The sequence below is a fragment of the Onychostruthus taczanowskii genome, unplaced genomic scaffold (genome assembly GCF_017590055.1).
Source record: "Onychostruthus taczanowskii isolate IOZ18803 unplaced genomic scaffold, ASM1759005v1 scaffold25, whole genome shotgun sequence".
Classification (NCBI taxonomy): domain Eukaryota; kingdom Metazoa; phylum Chordata; class Aves; order Passeriformes; family Passeridae; genus Onychostruthus; species Onychostruthus taczanowskii.
The window spans coordinates 8,908,382-8,934,515 of NW_024499796.1; the positions used below are offsets into that span (position 1 = coordinate 8,908,382).

General features: G+C 42.0%; 1 protein-coding gene across 3 annotated transcripts; it reads left to right on the forward strand.

The window, feature by feature from the left end:
• Window positions 1–441: 441 nt before the first annotated feature.
• On the forward strand, window positions 442–24,999 carry CAMSAP1 (calmodulin regulated spectrin associated protein 1). Of its 3 annotated transcripts, none has more exons than XM_041406627.1 (18): window positions 442–604; window positions 9,015–9,277; window positions 9,465–9,626; window positions 10,245–10,325; window positions 11,278–11,310; window positions 14,469–14,610; window positions 15,567–15,706; window positions 15,808–15,904; window positions 16,310–16,487; window positions 17,081–17,175; window positions 17,532–17,616; window positions 17,978–20,414; window positions 21,092–21,228; window positions 21,319–21,527; window positions 21,613–21,715; window positions 22,063–22,178; window positions 22,437–22,555; window positions 22,811–24,999. In XM_041406627.1, the coding sequence occupies exons 1-18, from the start codon at window positions 442–444 to the stop codon at window positions 23,111–23,113; spliced, it is 4,863 nt and encodes a 1,620-aa protein (XP_041262561.1). In that variant the 3' UTR covers window positions 23,114–24,999. The 3 variants fall into 3 exon arrangements, with proteins under 3 accessions (XP_041262561.1, XP_041262563.1, XP_041262562.1); XM_041406629.1 differs by having other exon boundaries at window positions 17,978–18,992; XM_041406628.1 differs by lacking the exon at window positions 11,278–11,310.
• The last annotated feature ends 1,135 nt before the right edge of the window (window positions 25,000–26,134 follow it).

Consider the following 26,134-nt stretch of genomic DNA (forward strand, 5'->3'; position numbering starts at 1 on the left):
CTGCTCGGCCCGGCCATGGGCGTGCGGGCGCGGAGCCTCTGCTGCTTCTCGGGGGCGCGGCGGGGGAAGGAGCCGCAGGTGCTGCCCTGGCTCTGCCCCTGCCCCGGCGCGGCCCCGCGGGCGGGGAGGGGGCGGCGGTACCTGCCCGCATTGTTCCGGAGAGCCCCATCCTCCCTTTATCCCATCGGCAGGTGACGGGGCTGCGCCTTTCTCCGCCGCCTCGGCCGAGCCGGGCCCTGCCCTTGACAATAAGGGATGCTCGCCCCGGGCTCCGATGCCTTTTGATTTCCGAGCGGCTTTGGAATCGCTACATCAAGCCCTTCCCCATGGAAATCCCGGAGGATGTCGGGCCTGTTGTGTGCAGCCTGGCCAGCCCTTCTCCTGTGTGGCTTCAGCATCGTCGGCTCGTGTAAAAGTCTCTGCCTTTTGTTTTTGTTTTAGATGGTGGATGTTGATGTTTGTGCGGGTGGAGATAGTACCAGAAGAAAAATGGATGCTCTGACAGATAGTGCAGTTGAGATTGTCCCTTTGGAGCTCTATGATTCAGCCAGAGCAAAAATAGCTGCTAATCTACAATGGATCTGTGCTAAAGCCTACGGAATAGGTAAGATCACCTCTGTCAAGAAGTCATTCTTGATTTTGTTCTTGCTTTTTCTGTCTCCCCTGCTGTTTCATGAGTAGTTAGATTTGGCTTTGTTTTAAATATCAATAATATGGCAGCCTATTCTCCTGTAATACTGTGTCTTTGCTGGTACCTTAAACAGGAATAACGGGATTGTATGAGATGTCCTGAATCAGCAAACCTAATGGTGAACGCTCCCAGATGGTGCTTGGCAAGAACTGCCTGCCTTAAAATGTTTAAATCCTTGCTTTAGCTAAGCAGACTTTGTTCCACAGGGCTTTATGTCACTGCTTGCAGGCCCCAAGTCCCTCCAGGCTTTAGGTTCTTCCTTGTCTGGTCATCTTGGCCAACAGATGCTGGGACCTTGACACCCTTTGTATGCTCAGTTAGAACTTCTTTTATATCAGATTATGGTTTTACATTCAAAAAACGTTCTAAAAAATAATCTGTTTATATTCAGCAGCATTTTTCTTTTGTGGAAAGAAATGTTGAATGAGCAGGTGTAGTTTGGGCGCTGTGACATTAAAGAGCAGGTTGTAGGGGATAGAGGAGTTCTTCCTTCCCTCATATTGTCATAAACTTTTACTGTCAAATGTGGAAAAATAAATATTCTTGGAGTATATTTGTACAGTGTTTTCCTGGCAGCCCTTGAAATAGACTTTTTTTTGTTTTGAACTAGATTTGTCTCGATGTACAAGATGCATCTCAAGTTTAAGTAGCTTCATTATGAAGAAATAGGATGCAGTGCTCGTGGGTCTGTTTTATCCAGAACAAAAGATATAATAAAAGCATGTATAGAGTCTTGTTTTGGAAAATGAGGTGGCCCTGTTAATCTAAGTCTAATTCTCCAAACTCATAATATGCTTAATGGATTAGCACTGGCTTACTTGGTGACAAGGCTGAAGAAAAGTGGTCCATTCCTGCCATTAAATATTAATCCTTGCTGGAATATTTTTTATCAATTATTTTTCTTCTTAAACATTTCCAGCCCTTTCAGTGTCTCCCTCATCTTGGTGATTGTGGGCAAAAAAAAAAAAAAATCATGGGGTTTACAGTGTTTAATGTATTTTGTTACAAGCAACAAGAGGCAAGAAAACCCCACGGATCAGATGACGTCTGAAAATGTGGGAATTTGGGGAGGGTGTCAGTGGAACATTGATAACTCACAAGAACAGAACAGGCACTTCCTGATGTAAATATTTCTCAGTTAGTGGGATTGTTTGTAACATTTCCTGAAACTTTTTAGCCATCCCTGATAAAACAGTTATTCAGACCTGGGGATGCACTATTTATATTGTGACTTTGTTTCCAAGGAAGGCCGATCCTAAATGGGAAGGGACTGGCACGGATCCTACGCTGCAGAGAGAGCCCGGTGGCCTCGTGCTGCTGGGTGGTGTCTGCTCCAGCACTCAGGGTTGTGTCTGAACCTCTTGGACCAGTTAATTGCTTAATGGCAAGTCTGTTTATGCTCCTGACAACACAGGTTGTAAAAGTATTTGGCTTTCCTGTGACTAAAAGCTAAAAAGGATCAGCTTTTCCCATGGCAGGGCTGGGATCTCTGGCTGCAGCAGCCTCTGCCAGTTATTCTCCTTGCATTTAGGCTTGTTCAGATTACAAAGAACAGCAGTTTAAATGCCACAAACAATAGGAAAAAGTCATTTTTTTCCCCAGTGAGTGAGGATTGGTGTCTGTGTGTGTTTTAGCAGGACTGTGGCCCGTGGAAATGTAGTTTGATTTTTGAAATGGCTCCTGCAAGTCTCTGTCACATGTTAGCCATTACTGCTGGAATAGCATTGCACAATCCCAGAAATTTATAAGCCTCTTTAATTCATAGAGAGATGGGTTTAAGAAGGTTTCCTGTGTGATTATAATTTTGAATAATACTTGAATTTAACACATTACTTGTCATCTCTCAGGGTTGTGTTTTAGTTTTAAGATATTGGATGTTGTTCAGCGAGTCTTGGGCAGCTACAATCAATTGTGATTTTATTATTTAAAATCTCACTATGCAGATTAAAGGGTTTGAGAACTTTTTATTATTTTAGATTTATTTCTGGGTAATTTAGTTAAAAAAAAAAAAAAGCTTATCTGTTTGTAACATTAAAACACTTTTGTTCTGAAGAAAATCTTGCCAGGTCTCCATAGCTGCCTTCAAGTGAATGAACATTTTTCTGAAATGTTAGATTTTGATTTGATTTATGAATTGACATAATTTTGTGCCTTAATCCTTCAAATTCTGGTGCATTTCATTTTCATCTGGTAAGGTTGAGCTCATGGTGAAGAGTGGAAAGGGTCAAGAACAGGAATTTGATGCTGGTGTAGACTCTTACTGAAAGTCATTCATCACTGCAGGTTCTACCTGCAACTGTTTTCTCTTTGCTGTTAAAGGATATTTGAATTCTCAGCTTCTAAGCTGGTATTTAAATAGGAAAATTCTTCATCCTTTGCTTTTTTTCCCTCAAGGACAAATCACTGGGAGCATGCATGATAAATACTTTGAAGCCCTAGCTTGGGCTTTGTTTTATTTGGTGATACAAGATGATGGTGTCCTCCCTTTTTTTTTTTTTTTTTTTTTTTTCACCTTCTGGCCATGAAAAGAGAATTTTGGTAGCCAAACAACTGAGCAGCTACACAAACACTGCAAGACAGCTCCTCTTCTTGCACAGGAGTTGGGCTGGATGGTTTGTTCCTGGAAACCTGCAGCTCCTGGCTGTTGTGGAAGCCTGGCTGGCACAGATGGGCTCCAGAGGGAGGTCCTACAACTGTTTGTCTGGATTCCAGAAAGCAGAGGGGAAGGATGTCATGAAGGAAGGTCCTTCTCCATTCACTGATGTCAGATCCATCTCCCCAAATAAACCTGGGAGTACTGACATGGATCACTCTCCCTCTGAGTGCATCTGGAAACCTTCTGTAGCCTGGAAAGATTTAAGTCCCTTTATCTGAGACAGTAGTTTGAGAAAATGGAGTTTAATTAGACCAGAATTAGCTTTTTTCATCCTCAAACTTCGCTGAGAACCAAACAGCCACTTCAGGGAATTCGAATTCCTGATGTTTAAAAGGTTGAGGAGCAAAGCTGCCACTGAGTGTGGGGAACTTCAGCTGCAGAGGGTGAGTGTGGGAAGGCTGGGGAGCCTTGGCAAGCCCTGCATGGGGAGATCACTTTTCCACAGTGCTTGGAGTGATCCAGGTTGCCAGGCAGGAATGAGGCCATGCAGAGCAGTGGGAAGTGGACCTAGCCCTTCAGCCCCACTGGCCCCTGGGGCTCTGAGCAGCAGCAGTTGGAAAGAACAAACTCAGGATGGTTTCATTTGGTACCACGTGGGAAAAGGGACAATGATAACAAAGAACCCTGATTTCTCAGCAGATTTCATGTGGCACTAATTTATGTGTGGAAATTATGTTTTCCATCTTCATGGCTATAATATTAAAATTTAGATATTGAAAGATATGGAAGTGTCTCAGAGTTGCAGCTTGCTGTGAGCAGTAGGTTCTTTCCAACCCTTTCCATAGCAGGTATTGGTGGTTCTGTAAAACTGTGCAAAATTTGGATTTTTCAAAAGGGACCTGATGGGTTTTACTTATTTATCAGGGCTGGGAGCTTTACATAGTTTCCACACTCAGTGCTGACAGTAGCCTGAAACCTTTGGCAAGATGCAGGCAGGAAAACCAAGGACTAATGGAATGCACTGGGGGGGAATGCAAGTTTGGTTTTTTTGGTCTTTTAATACTTAGAACTTGCTTGCTTAATAAGGTTTTACAGTGCTGTAATAGCTCCCCACAGTTACCAGTTGGTAGGGGCAGTGTGAGGATGTTTCCTGGGCTAAATTCCCTAAATCCCTGGATTCTCTGTTTGTCTTTTGTCAGCTTTCTTCTCAGGCTCGTAGTAAAAATCTTTGTAGGAAAGCAAAGTTGTGTTTAGCAAATATTAACAGTTAAACATTTGTTTCTTGAATAGCACCTGTTTCATAAACACTGAGTATTATTGTGTGAAGTTTACGGGGGTGAAGGATTCCATAATTGTTATTTTGTCTCCTGCTTTATCCAGGATTGTGGCTTTATCCTTGATCAAAAGATATGGTAATAAGTGCAGTCACTCTCCCAGCAGTTTGCAAAGCCTTTAGCTTGGGGTTTTCCTGCCTGTTGTATGTAAATCTTCATGTGTCCTGTTACAGATCACTTACAGGCTTTAAAATTCAGTGCTGTAATGAGAACCAACACAGAATGTTTATATTCTGGTGGTTTTAGAGCTGAGAAGGTGGAGCTTGTGCTCAGCCTGGACATTCACCCTGTGCTGAATAATTCTGGGAACAGATACTGATACTAATGAAATCCTACTCAGAATCTGAATAAGCTTCATGCTGTTTACCAGGACAGCTTGGCTCCCTTTCCAGGTGAAACCAGTTCTTCGTGCTTCTGCAGGTAAAATAACATCTGGGGTGGATCCACCCCGGCAGTTCAAGGGATAAGTCAAATTTGTTCAGATTACTGTATTTTTCTTTATCAAGTCAGAATCAGGTGGTTGTCTTTGAACAGGTTTTTGTAAGGGAGATGATAAAGAAATGCTCCCTCCCCTGAAGCAAGGAGAGTCTGGCAATAATTGTCTCTGTGACAGTTGTTGTAAGTTAAGTTATTTTTGTAATCCTCTCAAGGATTTTTTTGTACTTAACATTTATACTCAGAACTGACAGTTTTTGAGATATTAGAACTCATTGATACCATGGAACAGACCAAAAGAATGGCTGAAAAAAAAATTGTACTGGAGGCTTCTTTATAAGAAAAAAATAAGGACCTGATTTAATTTGGTTTTCTTTAGTATGATTTGTTAAACTGCTCGAGCAGAAATTTTTGTAGCTACAGCTTAGGTGTTAATTTCTCAGAAGTTAATTTTTTGTGTTGGTTTTCTTCAAAATCCAAGGCATAAATCTGTAAAAACTCAATTTTAATGAGCAGAACTTTTCTAACCTCCAAGTTCAGTTATAGGTCATGGAAAGAAAGTGTTGGAAAGATGCTGATAGAAACTGGGGCTTGGAAAGCCTGGGACATTTCCTTCCAAAAGAGCATTGGCACATTGTGGAGTGACACAGGCACAAAGCCTGTGACACCTTTGTCTGATCCATAAAAAGTGGGGACAAAAGCTGTCCATGATAGCTGCTTGTGTGTCCATGGTGTGTGATTTAAATTAGCCCTGGGTAAATCTGATGGGGTGTAGTTGTTCTAAAAGTGACAAGGTATTCCTGGGATTTCTGGTACTGTGGGAATTTTGTCATTTTAAAGGGGGGGTGGACAAGGAGCAGCCCTGGGTGCTGCAGGCGTTTTCTGTGGGTTGTGCTGCAGGTAAGGATAATTAACAGGTGTGAAAGGTAAGATCAGTGTCTTCAGTTGCACTTTCAGATGCAGATTTCAGATATTGAAGACACCTCTCAATTAAAGCCCTTTTCTGTCTGTTCTGTTACCCCCTTTAAGACAACTGCATTGAGTACAGGACATCAATTCTATTTGGAAGTTTCCCAACTCAGAATTATACACTTGTTTAGCATCCTGTTGGCATTGCAAGTTTTCCTGCCATTTATTTCTTATTTATTTGTGCCTGCCATTATGTCCAGCATGAAATAAATTTGTATGAAATAATAAAGTTAGCATTGTCACTCTTAAGCTTTGATGTGGTTTTAATATCTTAATTTTTTTGTGGATCATTAGTCAGGACATAAATCAGCTACAGGACTGTTCCTGTGTGTGACAGGCAGAAGTGTTCTATGTACTAATGTGAAAAATAAAACCTGGGCAAGTTTTTACAGTGAAATAAATTGCAATTGTGGGAGGATTAATCTTGATGAATAACTTCCTGTGATAGTAGGAAGTCAAATTATTAATCCTGGTACTAAAAGTTATTCCCACCCAGCCCTACCCTTAATCCTGGTCAATCCAAATCCATTCAGTCCTTAAGCAGTTATATGGAGATCAGAAACATGAAATTAGAGGATTTTTCAGTATAAAAGAAAAATATTTCAGGTTTCTTGACTGGACTTTCAGATTGAATGACACTATACAAGTTGGGGGTTTTTTCTTCTTTTCTGTTTGTGTGTTTTGGGTTGTTTGTTTGGGTTTGTGGTTTTTTTAACATATTGATTTCTGTGACATGGAATCTCCTCACTAAGAACTAGATCCATTTAGTGCTAGAAAAGGCTTTTAAAAATCATTGAAATGGAGCTGGTTTAATCAGAAATTGATGTGGGAGGTCTGCCTGCCCCTGTCACGGGGGGGCTCAGCTCCCATGGCCTCTGCTGTGTTAGCAATGTGTGTAAAGACCCCCATCCTACAGATTGCTTCCCTCCTGGGTGTGTCAGTGCTGCAGAGAAACCTTTTTCCTTGCTGTGGTAGCAGTCTGTAAAATAATCCCAGTCTCTCTACCTTGTGGAGAAGGGAAGATCCCCAGGAAAATCCAGACTGTGGGGCAGGAGGGATTTCAGGGCCCTTTGTCCACCATTCCAGCCCAGTTCCAGGCAGTCACCTCAGTTCCTGAGCTGGTGGAGAGCAGGTGTTGGAACTAAACCCCTCATCCCAGTGCTTCAGATTGCAGACTTTTGGAATTTGCATTTGTTTTGTGTTGCTTTAAAAAAAGCCTTTAAAATTTGGAGTGGTGCTCATGCTCTGCCAGAGATGTACAACTTCATGGATATTTTATGAGCTTGTATTATTTCCTTTCACAAATAATTCTAGTACAAAGCAACGTGTCTTTGGTTGTTAAAGGTGTAGCAGCTTGTAATGAAGTAAATGTTGAATTATATGAGCTGCTTTGCATTTGGATTTTTGCATCTTTCCTCAGTCTTTAGAAAAGGAAGCTTGAATTCTCTGTCTGGAAATGGAAATGGCCATTAACTGGAATGAGCTTTCAACAGCCTTTGATTTTAGGGCAGGTTGACTAATGTTAAGAAGATTAAAAATATCTGAATTTATTATGTGTTTCACTAAAAATGGACAGCCATGTTAACAAATGCTACTTATGTAGTGCCAGTGGGTTTTGTTGTGTCTCTTCCAGCCATCTTCAGTGGAAAGTCACATTCAGTGTCACAGAAAGGAAAAATCATTATCTCAGTTTTTAAAAACTTCAGAAAGCTTTTTAAACTTTCTTCCCATTTTAAAAAAGAGAGCCAGCACTGTCTGACTGATAGGAGCTGTTAGACAGCACTGGTTTGCTGCATATTTTTATCTAAGTGAGATGTACATGCAGCTCATGCAATAACACTTTGTCTCCATCCTTCTTCTTCATGAACATCAAGTGCTCTGCAATACACAAATATTGTGTGGCTTATTTTGCAGCTCAAAGATATGGGTAGGAGTTTCTTGGAATGGGAAAATTTAATTATTCTGGAAATGAGCTGAACGAAAAGTAAATATGCTGCCAAATTAATAATTCTTTTAAGTGTAGATGTATATATTTAAAATGAACTGTTTAAGTGACTTTGGGGAAAGATATTCAGAGTGACTGGATAGCATCAGATAGAATTTTATGTTTGAAATTTAGGAAATGTCAGGCTTCTGTTAAGACAATACACTTGGGGCTAGAAAATATTTTTCTTGGAGTTGCAGACTCTCATTATTCCTGCTGGGTTGTTATAAAGATCAATAGCTTCCAGGCTGATTACCCAACATGAGGAGAAGGATTTATTTTGGGATATGGAGCAAGGGATGGATTTGAGATGTCTTGGACATATTTAGGGTGATTGGAATATTGGTTGTTGTTCGTGCCTTCCTCTCCTGGAGCTCTGAGCTGTGCTGGGAGTAGTAAAAATGTGTTTATGGCTGGTGGTGTGCAAGGGTGAGGCCTTCTGTGTTGCTAATTTTAGCTTCTAAATTACTACACTCAGGGTCTAGACTCAGTTTGATAAAATCCTAACACAACTTGTGGAAATTGGGCCAAGGCAGAAGAAGTTCAATTTTAAACTTGGTTTAAAATTCCTGCTTAATCCAAATAGAGTGGTTTTGCTTCCTTGGCTTGAATTATTTAAAGGCTGAAAGCTGCAGGAGTTTGATCAATGCTCTTGACAAAAAATAGATAATCAACTCACTGGTTGGTTTGTAAAATGTTCAAGGTTTTAGTCAGATATTTTGGTCTTTTCCTTCTGAATTGCCAAAATTCATTAAAAGATTGGTGGCTTGGTTTAGAGACTGGCCAGCCCCTGTTGGTGACGGAGCCTTGCAGTTGTCCATTTGCTGTGCACGGATGCTTTGGGATTTTACTTTGAACACATGGATAAACCTTACCCCTCTGATTTTAACCTTGCCCACCCATTTTAACCCCGTGATAATCCCAAATCAAACGTGCACCTCACTAACGCCTGGGATCGCTCGCTCCTGGTGACGCGCCGCGTGTCGCTGTTCTCGGCTCTTGCAGACAACGTCCCGGAGGAGCTGAAGGACCCGTTCTACATCGACCAGTACGAGCAGGAGCACATCAAACCCCCTGTGATCAAACTGCTGCTCTCCAGCGAGCTCTACTGCCGCGTCTGCAGCCTCATCCTCAAGGGGGATCAGGTGGCTGCCCTGCAGGGACACCAGTCCGTGATCCAGGCGCTGTCTCGGAAGGGGATTTACGTCATGGAGAGCGATGATACACCTGTGTCTGAATCTGATCTGGCCTCTGCACCAATCAAAATGGTTAGCTTAATTAAATCCACCTAATCATCTTCTTTTTATTTAACGCTATTTAAAATAGTAAATGGAGTGAAGAGCTCTTAATTTCTAGGTCGGTAACCTTAGGAGTGTTTTGTTTTAAATACAGTTAGAACGTAGCGTTTTTTAAAAGTGATTTTATTTTCCAATCCTCTCTGGTTTCTTCTTTCAGAGTTCTCATATGGCGATGATTGATGCTCTTATGATGGCCTACACTGTAGAAATGATCAGCATTGAGAAGGTGGTTGCCAGTGTCAAGCGTTTCTCTACATTCAGTGCCTCAAAAGAACTGCCCTATGATTTGGAGGATGCCATGGTTTTCTGGATTAACAAGGTAAAATTTACTTTGGGAAAAGCCTGCCTGTCTTTTCTTGTCACCTTTCAGATTTTTAAAATGGATTCTGATGCGTGTCTTCCTTTCTTACTTGTGCATTTCTACACTCCCTTCTACTTTAGCAACTTGTTTTTTCTTAGGGGAGGAAAAAGTTGGTAAATTTAAAAATAAACAAGATAATCAGGAACTAACTTAGAAAAAGTGTAAAAATTGGATTCTTCCTTTTCAGACAAGTTGCTATGAGGTGTTTTTTTGGTTGGTGGGGTTTTTTTAGGTGAAGCCCTGTGTCATGCTAAATAAGAGGATGGACTTAACTCTGACTAGGTGGAACATTTAACAGAAATGCTGGAATTTTTCCAAGGACAGCAGTTAAGTTACTCTAATTCTTTTGAGTGACAGGAGTCACATTCCAAAGGGAATGTGTCCTTGCAAACCCAGGATTGTGATTTCAGCTCCTGCTAATAGAGACTTGGTCTAGAAAACTGCTGTGCCATGTTTTTCTATGAACTATTCATGTTTGTAGCATGAATTGACTATTAAGTAACAGGAGCAAGAAGGACACTTGTGGAAACATATCCAGGTGTATTTTAATTCATTTTCCTTGCTATGCCCTTTTAGGTGAACCTTAAAATGAGAGAGATAACAGAGAAAGAGATTAAATTAAAACAGCAACTAATGGAAAGTCCAGGGCATCAAAAGGTAAAACAAATTTGTCTTCGTTTGTGATATTGTGTGTTGATGATGAATGGATTTAAATATCAGTATTTTCTTTGTCAGAGAAGTGTGAGGGCTCCAATCCTCAAAGTGAGATTTTCTGCATGCACTTTGTTTTGTCTCTGTCATCAGTGCCCTTCCCTGCCTTTGAAGCCCTCTGGTATCTCCTGATTTTCCTTTAACTTTCAGTAGGATGAAAACAACTTGTTTCAACTAAAATAACCTGTGTCAACTGTGTGTGGGTAAATATGACTCAGCTTTCACAGCACAAAATATATCTTATATATTTTGAAAGCTCTTGGGGCATGTTCTTTTTGCATGTTATTTGTCTAGTGTGTATAGGGACTTATTCAGGTTCTGTCCAGGAAGGATACTCTTGGCATTCAAATGTTCTATGTGTGTTTGTAGTTTTTTCCAGCTTTTTCCCTTGAAGTTATATTACAATGCACTAATATTGCAAAATATAGCACACTTTCATTTCTGGAGAATGTCAAATAGGTCTTTCTCCAACATAATGTCTATCTGAACTCCCAAGTTCTGATTTCATAAAAGCTTAAATTACAAATAACATATTCTTTCCTCAAATTGGCATTACTAGTCAAAGGGCTCAAAGTGTGACCTATGAACAAGGCACAGTTTAATTTTTGTGTTAGTGGTGAAGGTTTTTTATGTGCCTTTTATGGAAAATAATATCCTTCATCAAAAAAGATCTGCTTCATTTACAAGTTGATCTGTGATCTAAAGGATCTCTTGAATTATTTGACCCTATTGGCTATTGGGTCTCATTTAGTGTCTTTAAATCTCAATTTCTAGGCTACAAGCCCTCTGAAATATGAAAGTGTTTATTGCTGAAGTGCATTTAAGTATTACTGCTTTTAACTTGCATTGCTGATGTTCCTCTCCTGTTCCTACCTTCCTTTCCTTGCTTCCTGAGCAGTCTCCTTCCAAATGGTATTGGAAATTAGTACCTGTAAGTGAACTACTTTTACACCAGTTGTCATCCACAAAATCATGGCTTTTTAAACTTCCTCAGAGTGTTTGCTTCCATTGCAATGCTTCCCAGCTGCTCTTTGAGAAACACCTGTGTGAGCTTTTGGGTCATCAGGCTTTGTTTTCATGCCCTGCTTTTTGCATACTGTACAGCATACAGCATACTCCCTTTGCAGCATCTCAACATTGCTTCCACACTGCAGGAGTGAGGGAGGTGGAGTAGCAATTAAAAAAAAAAATTAAAAATGACCAGTGGAAATGGTTGCATTTGCTGGATTTGGTTGTGAGTAGGAACTGATGAGGTGAGAGAAAAGCTGGGTGGCTTAAAGGGCTGCCTAATCTTGGAATCCATAGTTAAGATACTCAGATGTTTGTGCTTAAATAATGCTCTTACACTGCTCCTGCACCTGCTCTGGTGCAGATTTGTAAATCTGTCAGAGCCAGGGCACTGCTGTTCCCTGAGGTGGGGTGGGAGATTGGCCAGCCCAGTTTGGTGGGACAGTTGCTGGGATTGTGTGTAGGAGCCTGGAGCTGGCACAGTGGCAGGGAGACAGTTTGCACATTGAAACAAAATACTGATTTTTCTTTCTGCTGAAGTGGGAAATTGGAATATCAATTCCACTATATATTAAAAAAAATCCCAAAACAACAAAATTGTGCTTCTAGAAATCCTGCTTTCTTTTGTCAGAGTTTTCTGGGTTTATTTCAACTTGCAGAGATTTTCCTTTGTTCCCTTGCTTTCCTCAGCTTTGATGCCCTTTCTCCTGCCCTTGCAGGAGCTGGTGTTACTCATTTTCTCTCTGGGAAGATGAGCTGTTGTCTCAGTTGTTAATTCCAAAGGGCAGAGCACTTGGAAAAGGCAGGTGTGATCAGGCAGCCTCCCATGATCTCTCTGCCTTCCCACAGAGAGCTCAGGCCCACTGCAGCCTCCTAATCCTTTGTTTGGGCCAAATCTGTAGGCTGGAGTAAAAACTTTAAAATTAAAGGAAGGAGTAAACAAAGGTTGTCTCACTTTTAGTCCACTTAGATTTTAATGGTTTGCTGGCAGGTTTTGCAGTCTCTCAGTGGTGTTGTCAGGTTCTGCCAATTCTGTGCTTTTTTATTTTGTGATTTTTGTTTGGTTGGGGTATTTTTAATACAGAATGATCTCTATTTCTGTTTCTGCAATTACTGCATACAAATGTCATTCATTGTATGCATGGGCAGGAGGGTTACAAACCACAACACTCAGCTTAGAAAATAGGAAGAATTCAGGATTTTCAGTGTAAAAGACTGAAGGGTTAAGAGAATAACAGCTGGGCAAAAAAATAAGGAATTAAATTAAGTCTGTAAAAACCCTCTTTGATAAATTTGTGGGGTTTTTCACCAGAGCCAAAAGAAACAAGGAATCTTTACAGATTTTACTTCTTGGTATTGACTGTCGTTGATTTAAATTCCATTTAAGCCTATTGGCAAAGAATATTTTTATCTACTTTAACTACAGGAGGAATTAAAGTGGAAAAAGAATTTCTGAAGGTTTTTTTTTAATATGCTTACTTTAAGTGGATAAACGCTGACCCTTTCAAGCTAACCAGTTTCCCTTGGTGTGCACACTTATTCTCCCAGACTTACCAACCACATTTCTAGTGCATAATGGATGTTGCTGATGCCTTTGATGTGTTTCTTGTTTGAATAATCACCATCCTGTATCTCACTGTTTCTCTCTGTGTAAGCCTGATCTGATGCATGCCCTATTGCACTGCATGCTGGAGCCAGTGGAATATGCTCGTGTGGTACAGTATGATTCCATTCCATTACATCCCCATGGAGTGCTCCAGGCTGGGGAAAAACCCAATTTGCACCTGGGAAAAGAACAGGAAAAATAGAATTAGCATGTAGAGATAGCTTTGAGTTCCTTGGGAAACTTGCCATAGCGTATGCAAAATAAAGAGAAGAAACTGGTTCTCATTGCTCCAAGTGATTTTCATTGCTCTGAACAGATTTTTTCACAGCCTGTGCCATCCTAAACTGACACCTAGGAGTGTGTGTGTGTGTAGAGCTTTCCCAGGATGGCTTGGGAAATGTAGGATGTTGGTAAAACCCAGCTTTCCTCTGATGATTCAGTGTGTGATTGGTGTGTCTGCCCAGCAGACAAGAGGTTCTGTTCAATGCCAGTGCTGTCAATGCCCTGAAGTGTCCAAGGGATGTTTTCCCAGCACTGCCAGGTGTTTCTGCCAGGCCCTGCAGTGCATTCTGCTTTTCCTTTCCCACCTGCTTTGCTGCTCAGTTTAGACACAGCCTCCCATAGTGTGTGGATGCTCAGGAATCAGCAGCCCTGGAACTTGCAAAACTTGCAAGAAGCAATGCCAAGATTTGTTCTTCAGCTGACTGGCTTTGGCAGCTCCAAATTCCCTGAGGGCTGCAGGGTGGTTTGCACCAGAGCTTGATTTTGATCTGTAGTAAATCAAGGGGAGTTTTGCTGGGGATGTCAAGGCCTCCTCCTCTCTGACTATTTTGGGGCTGTGGTTTTTATTTTTGCACAACACCTGTGTTGCACACAGATGTGTGCCATGTTCTGGTTCCCTCTGGGAGAACTTTGCTGTCTGTGGGCAGGACAGGAAATCCATGGATGTGGGTAAGGTATGAGAGATCACCAGCCCATCAGGATTATTTTTGCTGTGTTTTGTTTCTCCCATGCTATAAGTGTTCTCATGTAGCTCTCCATGTCTCTTTCTTTGGATCTGCTGCATTCATGCATCTGTTTGGAAGGATTTTGAGTTAAATTAGTTACAATAAGTTAAAATGTGTGAATGAAGTGAGGAATCCAGCAGCACAGATTGCTCCTGGGCATGAGGAGACTGAATGGCAGGAGAGCAACCTGCCCTAGTGCAAGGGGCTTGGGTTAGGTGATCTTTAAGGTCCCTTCCAACCCAAACCATTCTAGGATTAAAAGGGAAACACCATTTCCTTCAGAATTGGCTTCCACAGGGAGAAAAGTACGACTTTGTCAGCTGGGTTTGACTTGGGGCAGAATAGCAGAAAGGATCCAGTGAAAAGAGTTTTCAGTGCTTAACACAGATTCCTTTTTCTTTGCTTTTTTTGCTTTTCTTTGTCTTTTAGCCTCTTCAGCATGATGTGAACCCTTGTTTCTCTCTGTAGGTGCGTTACAGAAGGGACCACCTCTCCAGCAGGCAGTTACCCTATTTCCCTGTGCTGGAAGATCTGATGAAGGATGGTAGTGATGGTGCTGCTCTTCTAGCTGTGATTCACTATTATTGTCCAGAGCAAATGAAACTGGATGGTATGTAATAAAGGTTTTGAGGGACTCAAAGGAATAAAAGGCTTTCAGGCTTTGAAAGCTGAACTAGAAATACATGAAAAATTAAAAATGCAGCACATTTAATAGGTAGGGGACTGTGGCAGGTTGGAGGCAGGTCACATATGGAATCTGCATTTTAAAAAGAATCTCTCTTGGATCTTGGTTTTTTTACTTATTGTATTTAGAAGACTGTGTTCTGTATATTATGAGCCACAAAAGAATCCTTTCTTTTCCAGTTTTAGATGATGTGGCTTTCTTTGCTCAAATACTGAGCTTGGTTTCAATGCCATAAAAGTGGAGTACATGTCCACCAGTGTTAGCTGATAATTCTCATGTTTTCCTTGGCATATCTTGGCATTTTAAGATCTAGATTATGAAATAGTTTCAATCTGCAGAAATTGTCACTCTTGAGCATTGCAAAACTCGAGTTCTCTTCCCCAGAAAATGTTTTTCTTAATAAATCAATGTCCTTGTTGCATTAACTTCTGCAAATCAACATTTTGTATTGGTTTTTAAATTCTCAGATATGTTGTACCTTGCAGAGCTCCTGAGTGTTTTCAGAAGGAACCAGCACTGTGAATCCTAGGAGTAACCCTTTATTATATGCAAATCAAGATGTCTGGTTTTAATTGCTTTTGTATTTTGTCATTATGTGTGTTCTCTGTAGCCTGTTTACCTTTTCTGTGGCTGTGGTAGACAGAATCCCCTGTGGATTCAAAAATGAATGCAGACCTGATACTGTTCTCTGTGGTTTTCTTCCTCCTTTTCCTGTCCCTCTGGTACTGAGCAGGTAGAGAAATGTCACTGGTTGCCAGTAAACATCCAGTGCTGGTGTAGAGTCTGTGAAGTTCCTGTATTTAGTGTTTCTGTGAGCTGGGGGTGGAAGGGTGATCCCTTGGGAAAGTGCCAGAACTTACTCAGCCCTGTCTCCTTCCCAGATATCTGTTTGAAGGAGGTGACATCAATTGCAGACAGCCTCTATAACATTCAGCTCTTGAGAGAGTTCTCAAATGAGTACCTAAACAAATGCTTTTACCTCACCTTGGAGGACATGTTGTATGCTCCTTTGGTTTTAAAGGTAAGAAACATAACAAAAGATGCATTTTTCAAGAAAATGTGGGTAAATCAGGAGGGTTTTGTTAATGTGAGGTGTAATTTTCCTTTTTTTTTCTGTTTCAGCCTAATGTCATGGTGTTCATTGCAGAACTCTTCTGGTGGTTTGAGAATGTCAAACCAGACTTTGTACAACCAAGAGATATCCAGGAAATAAAAGATGGTGAGTTTGTAACCACAGATAACTGATAGCATGTTATTTAGAAAATACTTACATTGCAGTGAAATTGTTGCCTAGTGGTGTTTCCTTGGAAGGTTTATTTCTACCCAAGGTTTATTCTTGCTGGGGGTCTTTGAAAAGCAGTAAAATAGAAGGAAAATCAGTCCTAGATCCACTTTTTGGATAGATCATTTTTGAACAGGTAATTTCCCCTCCTAAACCCACTAATTCATTATTAATTTGTAACTTTCATTAAACTCACACAGATATTTTAACTAAAGACCGGTGCTTGAGGTTACAGTGCAGACAAAGTTTCCCTTCTACCCTTTTCAATCTGAGAGCTTCCTGTGCTGTTCTGCTCCCCCCTGGCCTCTCTGGGTGGTGCTGATGCTGTCCCTTTGTGCCCAGTCAAGGCAGTGATGCAGCAGAAGAGCAGCCGGCCCCCTGTGCCCATTTCCAACGCCACCAAGCGCAGCTTCCTGGCCACCCCTGCCAGCCCAAGCCCAGCAGAGCTGCAGCCCCCAGCCCAGGCAGCCCCTGAGGCCTGCAGCAGGTACTACCTGCACCCCGAGGAGCCTGACTACCTGTGAGTGTGTCTTCATCTTGTTCCACCTTCTGTTTGTGCCTCTCTTTGGGCAACCTGGGGATTGGTGCTGGTGAGTGTTGTCATTTTGCCGCAGACTGAGTGACCTTAGGGTAGCCAAAGGGGCTCCAAGAGAGCTGGCCAGGGACTTGCTTGGAGCAAGCTGCTCTTGTGGAAGGTGTCCATGGAAATGGGTGGTCTTTAAGGCTCCTTCCAACCCAAACCATCCTGGGGTTCTGTGAAAACAAACTTCAGCATGATCTGATGTGGTTAATGAAAAGGGTTTTCAGCTGACATAAATTTCGTGGTGAACTCTAAGTTACTTCAGTCTTTGCTTTGTCTTGAATTTACTATTTACATAAGCATTGTTTTAAATTTACTGCATTTAGAAAGTTAGTTTAATTTCAGGTAATAGGTTTACTTTTGTGTTGTTACATGTGAAAAACTTCTTGTTAAGGAACTTCTTAAAAATTCATGATATTATGTTTTAAAGAGGATGAGGGTAACTTACCTGTGTGACTTTGCCATTTGATTTTTTTTCTGCTTATAGAAAAAAAAATTCTTTGTAGTAATGAATTTTTGCCTTTCTGAATTAGTGGCAAAGGAGGAAGCCCTGCCTTCAGCCCTTCCCATTCACTGCTGCCTTTGAGGCAAAAGCAACAAAAATCTTTACAGGGAGAAGACAGCCCTGGTGAGTCTACCTTGAATTTGCCTTTTAACAAACAACAACTGTCAATGTCAATAAAATAATTAATTAATATATGAGTTAATTTCTATAAATTATTTAGAATTTAATTAATCTGCAATAACACAAGTGGGTGAGCATGTTGAGTTCCAGTAAATCTTAAAAAGAACTTTTAAGAAACTTAGTGGATTTTAATTTTTTTCAGGCTTTGGCTGTGTCTGGTGGCAGCTGCAGCAAATCTGTTTTCTGCTGCCATCTGTTGGGGAAGGAGTTGATTCTGTTTCTATGTTTGCTATTAAATGAGGCAAAAGTGCTGGTTTAGTGACCATTTCTAAACTATTACCAATTAAAAACCATTCCAGGCCATCGGCACCGCTCCAATTCTCTGACCCGTGTTGATGGGCAGCCGCGAGGGGCAGTTCTGGCATGGCCAGAGAAGAAACCCAGGTAATTACTTATTACAGCATTGCTTGAGGAAATGATACTGGGACAATTTGATTGTGGTAATGTGATATCACTGCCCTAGAACTGCACTGACAGTCACTTAATTTTGTTTTCTCCTTATGTGCACTTTCAGAGCTGACTGCTTTTAGATTTGCAATTGAAAATATGTTAGCCGTGATTTTCAGCAAGTGCTGTTGAAAATGGAAGTGTCTGAAGTTGCTGCTTGGTATTGCTGGTCACTCGTGGTACAGGATGCATTTTAAAAATAAAACACCAATTTTAGCTGTCTGTATCATGGTCTTTATTTCAACAAATTGTACCTTGTCGTGCTTGAGTGTCAGTAGATTCTTCTTATGTTTTCTAGGCCTCTGTCTCAGCCAACACCATTTGCTCTTCATCATTCTGCCAGTACTGATGTGGACCCTGGCTCTGGTGACAGCATTAGCCTGGCCAGGTCCATCAGCAAGGACAGTCTTGCTTCCAACATTGTCAATGTAACCCCCAAAAATCAGCCCCACCCTCCATCAGTGAAAGCTAACGGGAAGAGCTTGCTGAACAACGTAGAAATGGAGGATGAAGATGAAGAGCTCATTGCAATCATCAGATCTGAAGAAAGGCCAAACCGTGGTGACCCTGAGGTGCAGAATGCAGCAGCCAGGGTGCCCAGCGTAGTGGCCACAGCGTGGTCTCCAAAAACAAACAGTGACCCTTCGGACAGCAAACCCGAGAGTTTTTACCTGGAGCCTTTAATGCCTGCAGTCCTGAAACCAGCCAAGGAAAAGCAGGTCATCAATAAAGAGGATGAGTGTGGGGAGGGGAAACAGAGGAGTTTTGTGACAAAGAGGTTAAATGAAGGACACTTGTCTTTGATCCGCAAGAAAGCCACGAGCAGTCATGGTGAGCATGACCTCAACAGGACTTTTACTCCAATTTCTAGCTCTGATTTTACTCCAGCTGCAGATCCCAGTTCTGCAGATGCACAGGCCCTGGGGGAAGCAGGTATAGAAGCTTGCAGACCTTTGGCTAGTAACAGTTTAGATCCTTCCTCTCAGGAGCTATCCACTGGAGGATTCTTTCTTCATGCTGCTAAACCTGATGATGAGGTGACAAGTAAAGTCAACGTGAGTTATGGGAAAGGTCTCAGCCTGCACGTTCAGGATACCACCTGGACCATGGTGAGACAGGACTCGGAGCCGGATCTCCTGGACATGGAAGATGCTGACCAGGATTTGGTGGCCATAGACAACCATCCTATAGTCACTAAGTACATTGGTGAGGAGGAATCTGCCAAGCTGCAGGAGGACATGAAGGTGAAGGAGCACGAGGACAAGGACGACGCCAGCGGCCGCTCCAGCCCCTGCCTGAGCACCATTTCCCAGGTGAGCAGCGTGTCCATGGCCAGCGGCAGCGTCCGCATGACCAGCTTTGCAGAGAGGAAACTGCAGAGGCTCAACAGCTACGAGACCAAGTCCAGCACCAGCAGTTCCCAAAAAACCACCCCAGATGGGTCAGAAAGCTGCCCAGCACCACTGACCACGTGGAAACAAAAGCGAGAGCAGAGCCCCAACAGGCAGAACAAAGACAATGTTAATCTTTTAGCTTCGGAGCTGGTGCAGCTCCACATGCAGCTGGAAGAGAAGCGCAGGGCCATAGAGGCTCAGAAGAAGAAGATGGAAGCCTTATCAGCAAGGCAGAGACTAAAATTGGGCAAGGCAGCTTTCCTGCATGTTGTTAAAAAAGGGAAGTCTCCTGATGGTCCACAACCTCTTAAACCAGAACATTTTGCAAAAGAATATTCCCGGCACAATGGGGAAGATTTAGATGAAGTTTCTTTGGGTTCCAAATCCGAGGAGTTTCTTGTGAAAGAGGAGGAGAGAGAAGAAATGCTTAACGATTCTCAAGAGGTAGCAAAAGTAAAAATGCAGGAAAGCCTGGCTTTTGCTGAGCAACACAAACCAAAAGACCCTGCTGCTATACACGATTTGGAAAAAAGTAAAATTATTTCTGTTGCCCTCCTAGAAGACAACGTGTCTGAAGCAGATATAAATGAATGTGATCTTTCTATCGAGAAGCTGAACGAAACAATCAGCACCCTGCAGCAGGCCATCTTAAAGATATCCCAGCAGCAGGAGCTGCTCATGAAATCTCCAACAGTGCCATCCCCAGGAAGCAGAAGTAACTCTCAGGACCAAAAGGTGAAACCTTCAATTCATTTTGTTGAGCCCCTGTCTCCAACTGGAATGAACAGCCTGCGGAAACCGCCGCGGCTCGGCCAAGGAAGGACTCCCCGGCCAGGGAGGCCTTCAGAGCTCAAAGTCCCCAAGGACAGGCAGCAGAATTCTGCACGTGTTAAAACCCCAACACCCAGCCTAGAAAACCTTCCACATTTGAGACCTTTCCCACCCAATAGCTTGGCAAAGACACCCACGGAAGTGGGACTGGAAAGCAGCCCTGATCATGGAAGTGGTTCCCAAGAGAAGTGTTTCTTTGATACCTATAGACTTCATGATGAGAGCAATCAAAGGGCACTTGTTCTCTCCACCTCCAAAGATGCAAATATTCTGTCTGAAATGAGCAAAGAGGTGAATAACAGCTTCAAGGAAACAGGGTTGAATTCTTCTGATGGCTCAGGAAAAGAAAATGTCCCAGTGGATGAGCCCCTGAGAAGCAAGGCTAATCTCATTGAAGTAGATTTGTCTGACTTAAAAGCTCCAGATGAAGGAGAACTTGAAAACCAGGATAGCTCCACGGATATGATTAGTGAAGGTGATCAGAAGTCTGGTGTGGGTTTTTTCTTCAAGGTAAATGTGTTACCTTTCTCTCTTTGGTTCCTGTTCACTCACCCAGCATTAGAACTGGTGCTTTCCAGGCTCCTGATGGAGCACAGCCCTTACTGGTTGCAATATTTGGATATTGAAAGAAAAACAATTACTTCTGGAAAAAGAGAGAGATCTGCTCTCAAAACATTTCATGTCTTAATTTGTGTTTAGCAATGATTATTGTCAATACCACAAACGTGCTGACACGATACTTTCTCTTTTAATTTCTCTTTCAAGAAAGTCAAACTAGTCTCAGTCTCAGGGAATTCAGCTTTTGGGGTCTTTGTAGTGTGATTAATTTGGATTGATTGTCATTCACTGGGATTATTTGTGATGTCCATTCTGGCCCACATCATAGCTGCGTTGTACTTTGCAGGTCTAGAAAGTTTTGTAATAATTAAAGATATTTAAAAACAAGTCAGAGTAAGATAAGCCCCTTTTTTCTCCTCACAGACTTAAGGGAACACTAAAACTCTCTCTTAATTTTTTCTTGAGCAATAAGGGGTTTTGATTTACACTCATCAATCCTAAAAATGTAAAAATTTCCAAAAGTAACAGTTTTTCTTCAAATTTTCCTGGAATCATCAGCAATCTCGTGATGTGCAGCTTAATATATCATCCACTGTTCCTTAAATTTTCCATCCCTTTGGATTTTTCAGGATGAGCAGAAGGCAGAGGATGAGCTGGCCAAGAAACGCGCGGCGTTCCTCCTGAAGCAGCAGCGCAAGGCCGAGGAGGCTCGGCTGCGGAAGCAGCAGCTGGAGGCTGAGGTGGAGCAAAAAAGGGATGAAGCTCGGTAATGATGCACAGAAAAAAGGATTTCTCTCTCTTTGAAGGTCAGGAGGTTGTTCCATGCTGAATGCACTGTCCTTGTGTTCTGTGGCAGCCGCAAAGCTGAGGAGGACCGGATACGGAAGGAAGAGGAGAAGGCTCGGCGAGAGCTCATCAAGCAGGAATATCTGAGGAAAAAACAGCAGCAAATTTTGGAGGAGCAAGGCCTTGGGAAGCCCAAATCCAAGCCCAAAAAACCCAGGCCAAAGTCAGTGCATCGTGAGGAATCTTACAGTGATTCAGGCACGAAGTGTTCTTCCACACGTAAGGATCTGGCTTTGTTTGCTCCCCCTGAGTTTCAAATCTGCTGTGACCAAACGTGTTTGACATTTTCTCTCCTTTTTTCTAGCTGATAATTTGAGCAGTGCTCAGTCTGGTTCCAGTCTGTCTTTGGCCTCAGCAGCAACAACTGAGCCTGAAAGTGTTCACTCTGGTGGCACTCCCTCACAGAGGTACAGCCAGCTTCTCTTGGGTTTCTCTGGTCCTGGGGGATGAAACAGTTTTGGGCTTCAGTGCTGTTTGCTTCCCCTCACTGGCAGAGGAGCACAATCAGCATTGCTGAATTCATCTGGTTTATGTGGCTGACAACTGCAGTGTTCTGTACAAATTTGCAATTTTGTTTTATTTTCTCCCAGAGGAGTTAGAGTTTTGCTTTGATTTCTAGCAAGGACAATCTGGCTGTTCTGGGGAGGAAAAGAGAGAATATTCTGTTCCATTCAGGGACAGCAGCATTTATGTGAGATTACAGGCCCAAACTCCAAAATCTTGGCATATAATTTTTTATTTCTTTCCCTCCCAGAGTTGAATCAATGGAGTCCTTACCCATTCTGAGCAGGAATCCCAGCAGAAACACAGAGAGAGACTGGGAGAATGCTTCCACAGCATCTTCTATTGCTTCAGTGGCAGAGTACACAGGTGCCTGCTTTGTTTTAGTTTTGTTACTTTTGTTTAGTTAGTTTTATTTATTTATTATTCATACCAGGTCAGGAAAACCTGTGATATGTTTATGTTACTTTTTGAGAAGGTATCAGGTGTATTTTGTTCTGTTTAGTATCTCTAAAAGTAAGTCATTCTAGAAAAATAATGAGGCTTTTTTTCTTTTTTCACTTTGAATGAAAATCTTAGTGTTCATAAGTATAAGGCAGATAATTTTGACTTACTTATCTTCCTTAGGTCCAAAATTATTTAAGGAACCCAGCAGCAAATCCAACAAACCTATTATTCACAATGCTATATCTCACTGCTGTCTTGCTGGAAAAGTGAATGAACCACACAAGAACTCAATATTAGAGGTAAACATTAAAATTATTAATGCACTCTCAATCTGTAATGCTGAATTCATGATCCCACTGCTGTGCAGGGTGAATTCCACCTCCTGTAATGTGGCTGTACTGAGCATTTTTTGCTTTCCACGTGGAAAACACCATCCCGTATTTAGAGTTCTGCTTTTAGGTTTATAAAGGGAAAATTCTGTTAATAGAAACAACTATTCAGCTTAAATCTTGGCATGGTGAACAGCCCCTGTACCTGGTTGCTTTTTGCTGCAGGAGCTGGAGAAATGTGATGCCAACCACTACATCATCCTGTTCCGCGACGCCGGCTGCCAGTTCCGAGCGCTTTACTGCTACTACCCCGACACGGAGGAGATCTACAAGCTCACTGGGACAGGGCCAAAGAGCATCACCAAGAAAATGATTGACAAACTCTATAAGTACAGCTCGGACAGAAAACAGTTTAACGTGATCCCAGCCAAAACCATGTCTGTGAGCGTGGATGCTCTCACCATCCACAACCACTTGTGGCAGGCCAAGCGACCCGCGGTGCCAAAGAAGAGCCAGACTCGGAAATGACACCCAGCTCCTGGGGACAAGGCTGGCTCACTGGGATGGCATTGACAGAAGACATGTTTACCATTTTCCTCCAGTTTGGTATGAAATGTGCAGAACCATAGACATTTTTTAAGAAGCTTGAGGACAGAGAACCGTGGATGCAAGTTCTTGAGGATGAAGGAACGTTGCCGGTGTTTTTTATGAACGATGAACCTGCTGTTACATCCAATGCTAACTACTGTGGCTTTCAGCTGACGAGGGACTGTGCATGTAGCAAGATCTTGAACAAGTGGATTTCCTTTTACTTGAAGCTTTTCATCGGTACAAATTGGGAATAATTTAATTCTCTTTCCTCTCCACCTCATTCCCTCCTTTTTCCTGGCGTTCTTAAAAGTTGGCGAGCCTTGAACTTGGGTAGAAGGATTGAACAGATCTTGGGTGAAGTGCTTTGGGTTTGGTTTGGTTTTTTAAACAGTCTTTAGGGAAATCTTCCTTTCAGACCTTTTTGAGGAACTGTTGAATACATCCAGTTGTTGTACTGTACCTACTGCCAACGTAAGTCCAGCTCTCAGATTTCTGAAAAAAGCCCCAACTTGTGCTGCTCAGAACAGAGTTTACTTGCAGGATCTGTGTAGGATAAGCATTGCAAAAGCCAGTCTTTTTTCTAAAAAAAAAACAAATATAAAAAATTGTTCACAAATGTAAAAGATCTCTGGAATACAATCATGAAGAGGCATAACAGGTGCTACTAGCTGGAATGTGCCTGGCTGAAACTTAAGGCAAGCTGAATGGAGCCCAGTGATTACTGATTTCAGTTTCAGGTAGTGTCCTAAAGATTTGTTTGCTTTAATAAAGGTGGATGCTGGTAGGTATAGAACATTTCCACTCTGAGCACGCTACTCCTGTACGATGGTGCACTTAATGATCACAGATTTTAATGTTTTTATTACATCATGAAATGTAATTCTACTTTCTTTGTCCTGTCTTTATTCTGAATGAGCAGCATGCTCTACAATGAAGAGTGTGTTATGTTTTTTATTTTGGGTGATATATTAATATATATTGATTTGTTTTTCTCATTTGAAAGCAATTTTTAAACAGAGACATTTGCATTTGTTTCAAAAGCCCAAATAAGTCGAATGGCTTGGATTTCTTTTCATGTTGAAATATTAAATCTTGAGTTATGACCTTAAAAGTCTTCGTGTTTCGGCAGATTAAATTTTTGTCTGTGCTAACAGGGTACATTTGCAGTTCCTTTTTTTTTTTTGTTTCTTTGTTTTTTGTTTTTATTTTTAACCACTCCCATGTCTCATTCTTGGCCCCAGCTGGTTCCCAGGTAGATTTCTGTAGCTATTCCCTAATTAATCTAATCTGCTAACGAGCTCCTGCTCCGTGGGTCTGACACTTACTACCTGCAGCTCCTGTGGGTTCTGACGTGGGTTTGCACATGTTTACTTTCCTTTGAAGTGTTACTTGAATTTGTGTCTCTCGAGTGCAGAAGGCCCTGCCCATCCTCGAGAGGAACTGAGCTCCAAATCCAATGTGATTATTGACCTTGGAGATGATGGAAGGTGCAGAGTTATTGTACACAGGGGAGCTGAGGGATGGGATGAAGTGCTGGTAGCTAGAGCAAAGTGAAGGTCTTCCAGTGCAGTCTCTCCGTGGTTTTTCCCCTTCCAGGACTCCCTGACTAGGCTGCTGCAACTTTGTAAATTATGTTAGATAGTTTGCTGCTTGTAAATAATTAAAGGCTTTATGGTTTCTAAAGTGCTGAGTATTAAACACCGTCATGAGTGTAACTTTTGTTACCATGCTTTTCATGCTTGTGCTTTATTTCTCACTGTTTGATATTATAAACCATATTTATTTTATGAAACACTGAAATTTAATAAAAATCATTAACTGATTTCCTTTTTATTTCATGTGTACTTTTGTTGGTGTGACACCTCATCCCCTCCAAGAACTAATCCACTTTAAAGATGTGCTGTTCTGTTAAAGCTTCACCTGCAGGGAGCTGCAATAACTTTGTGACAAGAGCTTGCAGTGGGCAAGAATGGGTCCAAAAAACTCTGAGAAATTGGGAAATAGTTGAGGATTTATTTCAGCAGACTCTTGCATCTGTCTGCTGGGGCTCCTTTGATCTGTGCAGTCACTCAGTGGCAGAATTTTGGTAATTTTCTACTTCAGTGTTGAGGTTTGGGTTAAATTTGTGGAATTCTGGATACAGAGGATTTCTGGCTGTGGTTTTAGTGACCTCATGTTTAACCCTTCCCTGCCAAGGACTGAAAATCCTGATGTCCTAATAAGGACACAATAAAATCCTAAAATCCTAACGAGGTGATCTGGACCCTGATAACTTCTAAAAATCCCTGCTTGGAAAATGGGGTTTTCTCCTTCCAGAGCACAATGAGAGTCCCTGAAATCAGGGAAAAGTGTGGGAATCACCTGTTCCCTCAGCCCCAGGGGCTGGGATCCCTGCAGGTAAATGGAATTAAACTGGCAGCCTGCAGCTTAAGCTGCTTGTTTGGGTTGGTTTTCCCCAGGATTAGAGCCAGGGTTGTTGTTCCCTCTTTGCTCTGTCCAAACAAGCAGAACTGGATAAAAACTCCTCCAGCTGCTCCCAGAGGTGCTGCTTGTGCTTCCTGGGAAGCAGGAGGAGAAAGTGGGAGCTCTGTCTGTGACCCCCCTCTGTTTCTTACTAACAAATCCAAGAATGTGCATCTTTAAAGTGCTGCCAAGTGCAATTTCTGTCTCCAGCTCTGTCCATCAGTCTGTCTGTTCCATGTGCTCTTTGCATCTGTACTTGCTGTGGTTTTGTCCCATTTTCATCCTGCTCTCAGGTGGGGAAAGAGTTCAAGCCAAAATAATCTGAATTTGGAAAACACCAACTTATTTTGGAAGCCTTCACCTCCACTGGGAGGGCTGAGGGTGCCAAGGAAATAAAGCTGATTTTTGTCCCCACTGCACTGGGGAGTGGAGTGTTGGAATCTCTGCAGTTTCTCTTCCAGGGCTTTGGGGCTGAAGTTTGAAGTAAAAATGACA

Coding starts and splice junctions, on each gene's coding strand:
- CAMSAP1 (XM_041406627.1), top strand. CDS start 442: ATGGTGGATGTTGATGTTTGTGCGGGTGGAGATAGTACCAGAAGAAAA. Junction 9,278..9,464: donor CCTCTGCACCAATCAAAATG/GTTAGCTTAATT, acceptor TTCTTCTTTCAG/AGTTCTCATATGGCGATGAT. Junction 14,611..15,566: donor AGAGCAAATGAAACTGGATG/GTATGTAATAAA, acceptor TCTCCTTCCCAG/ATATCTGTTTGAAGGAGGTG.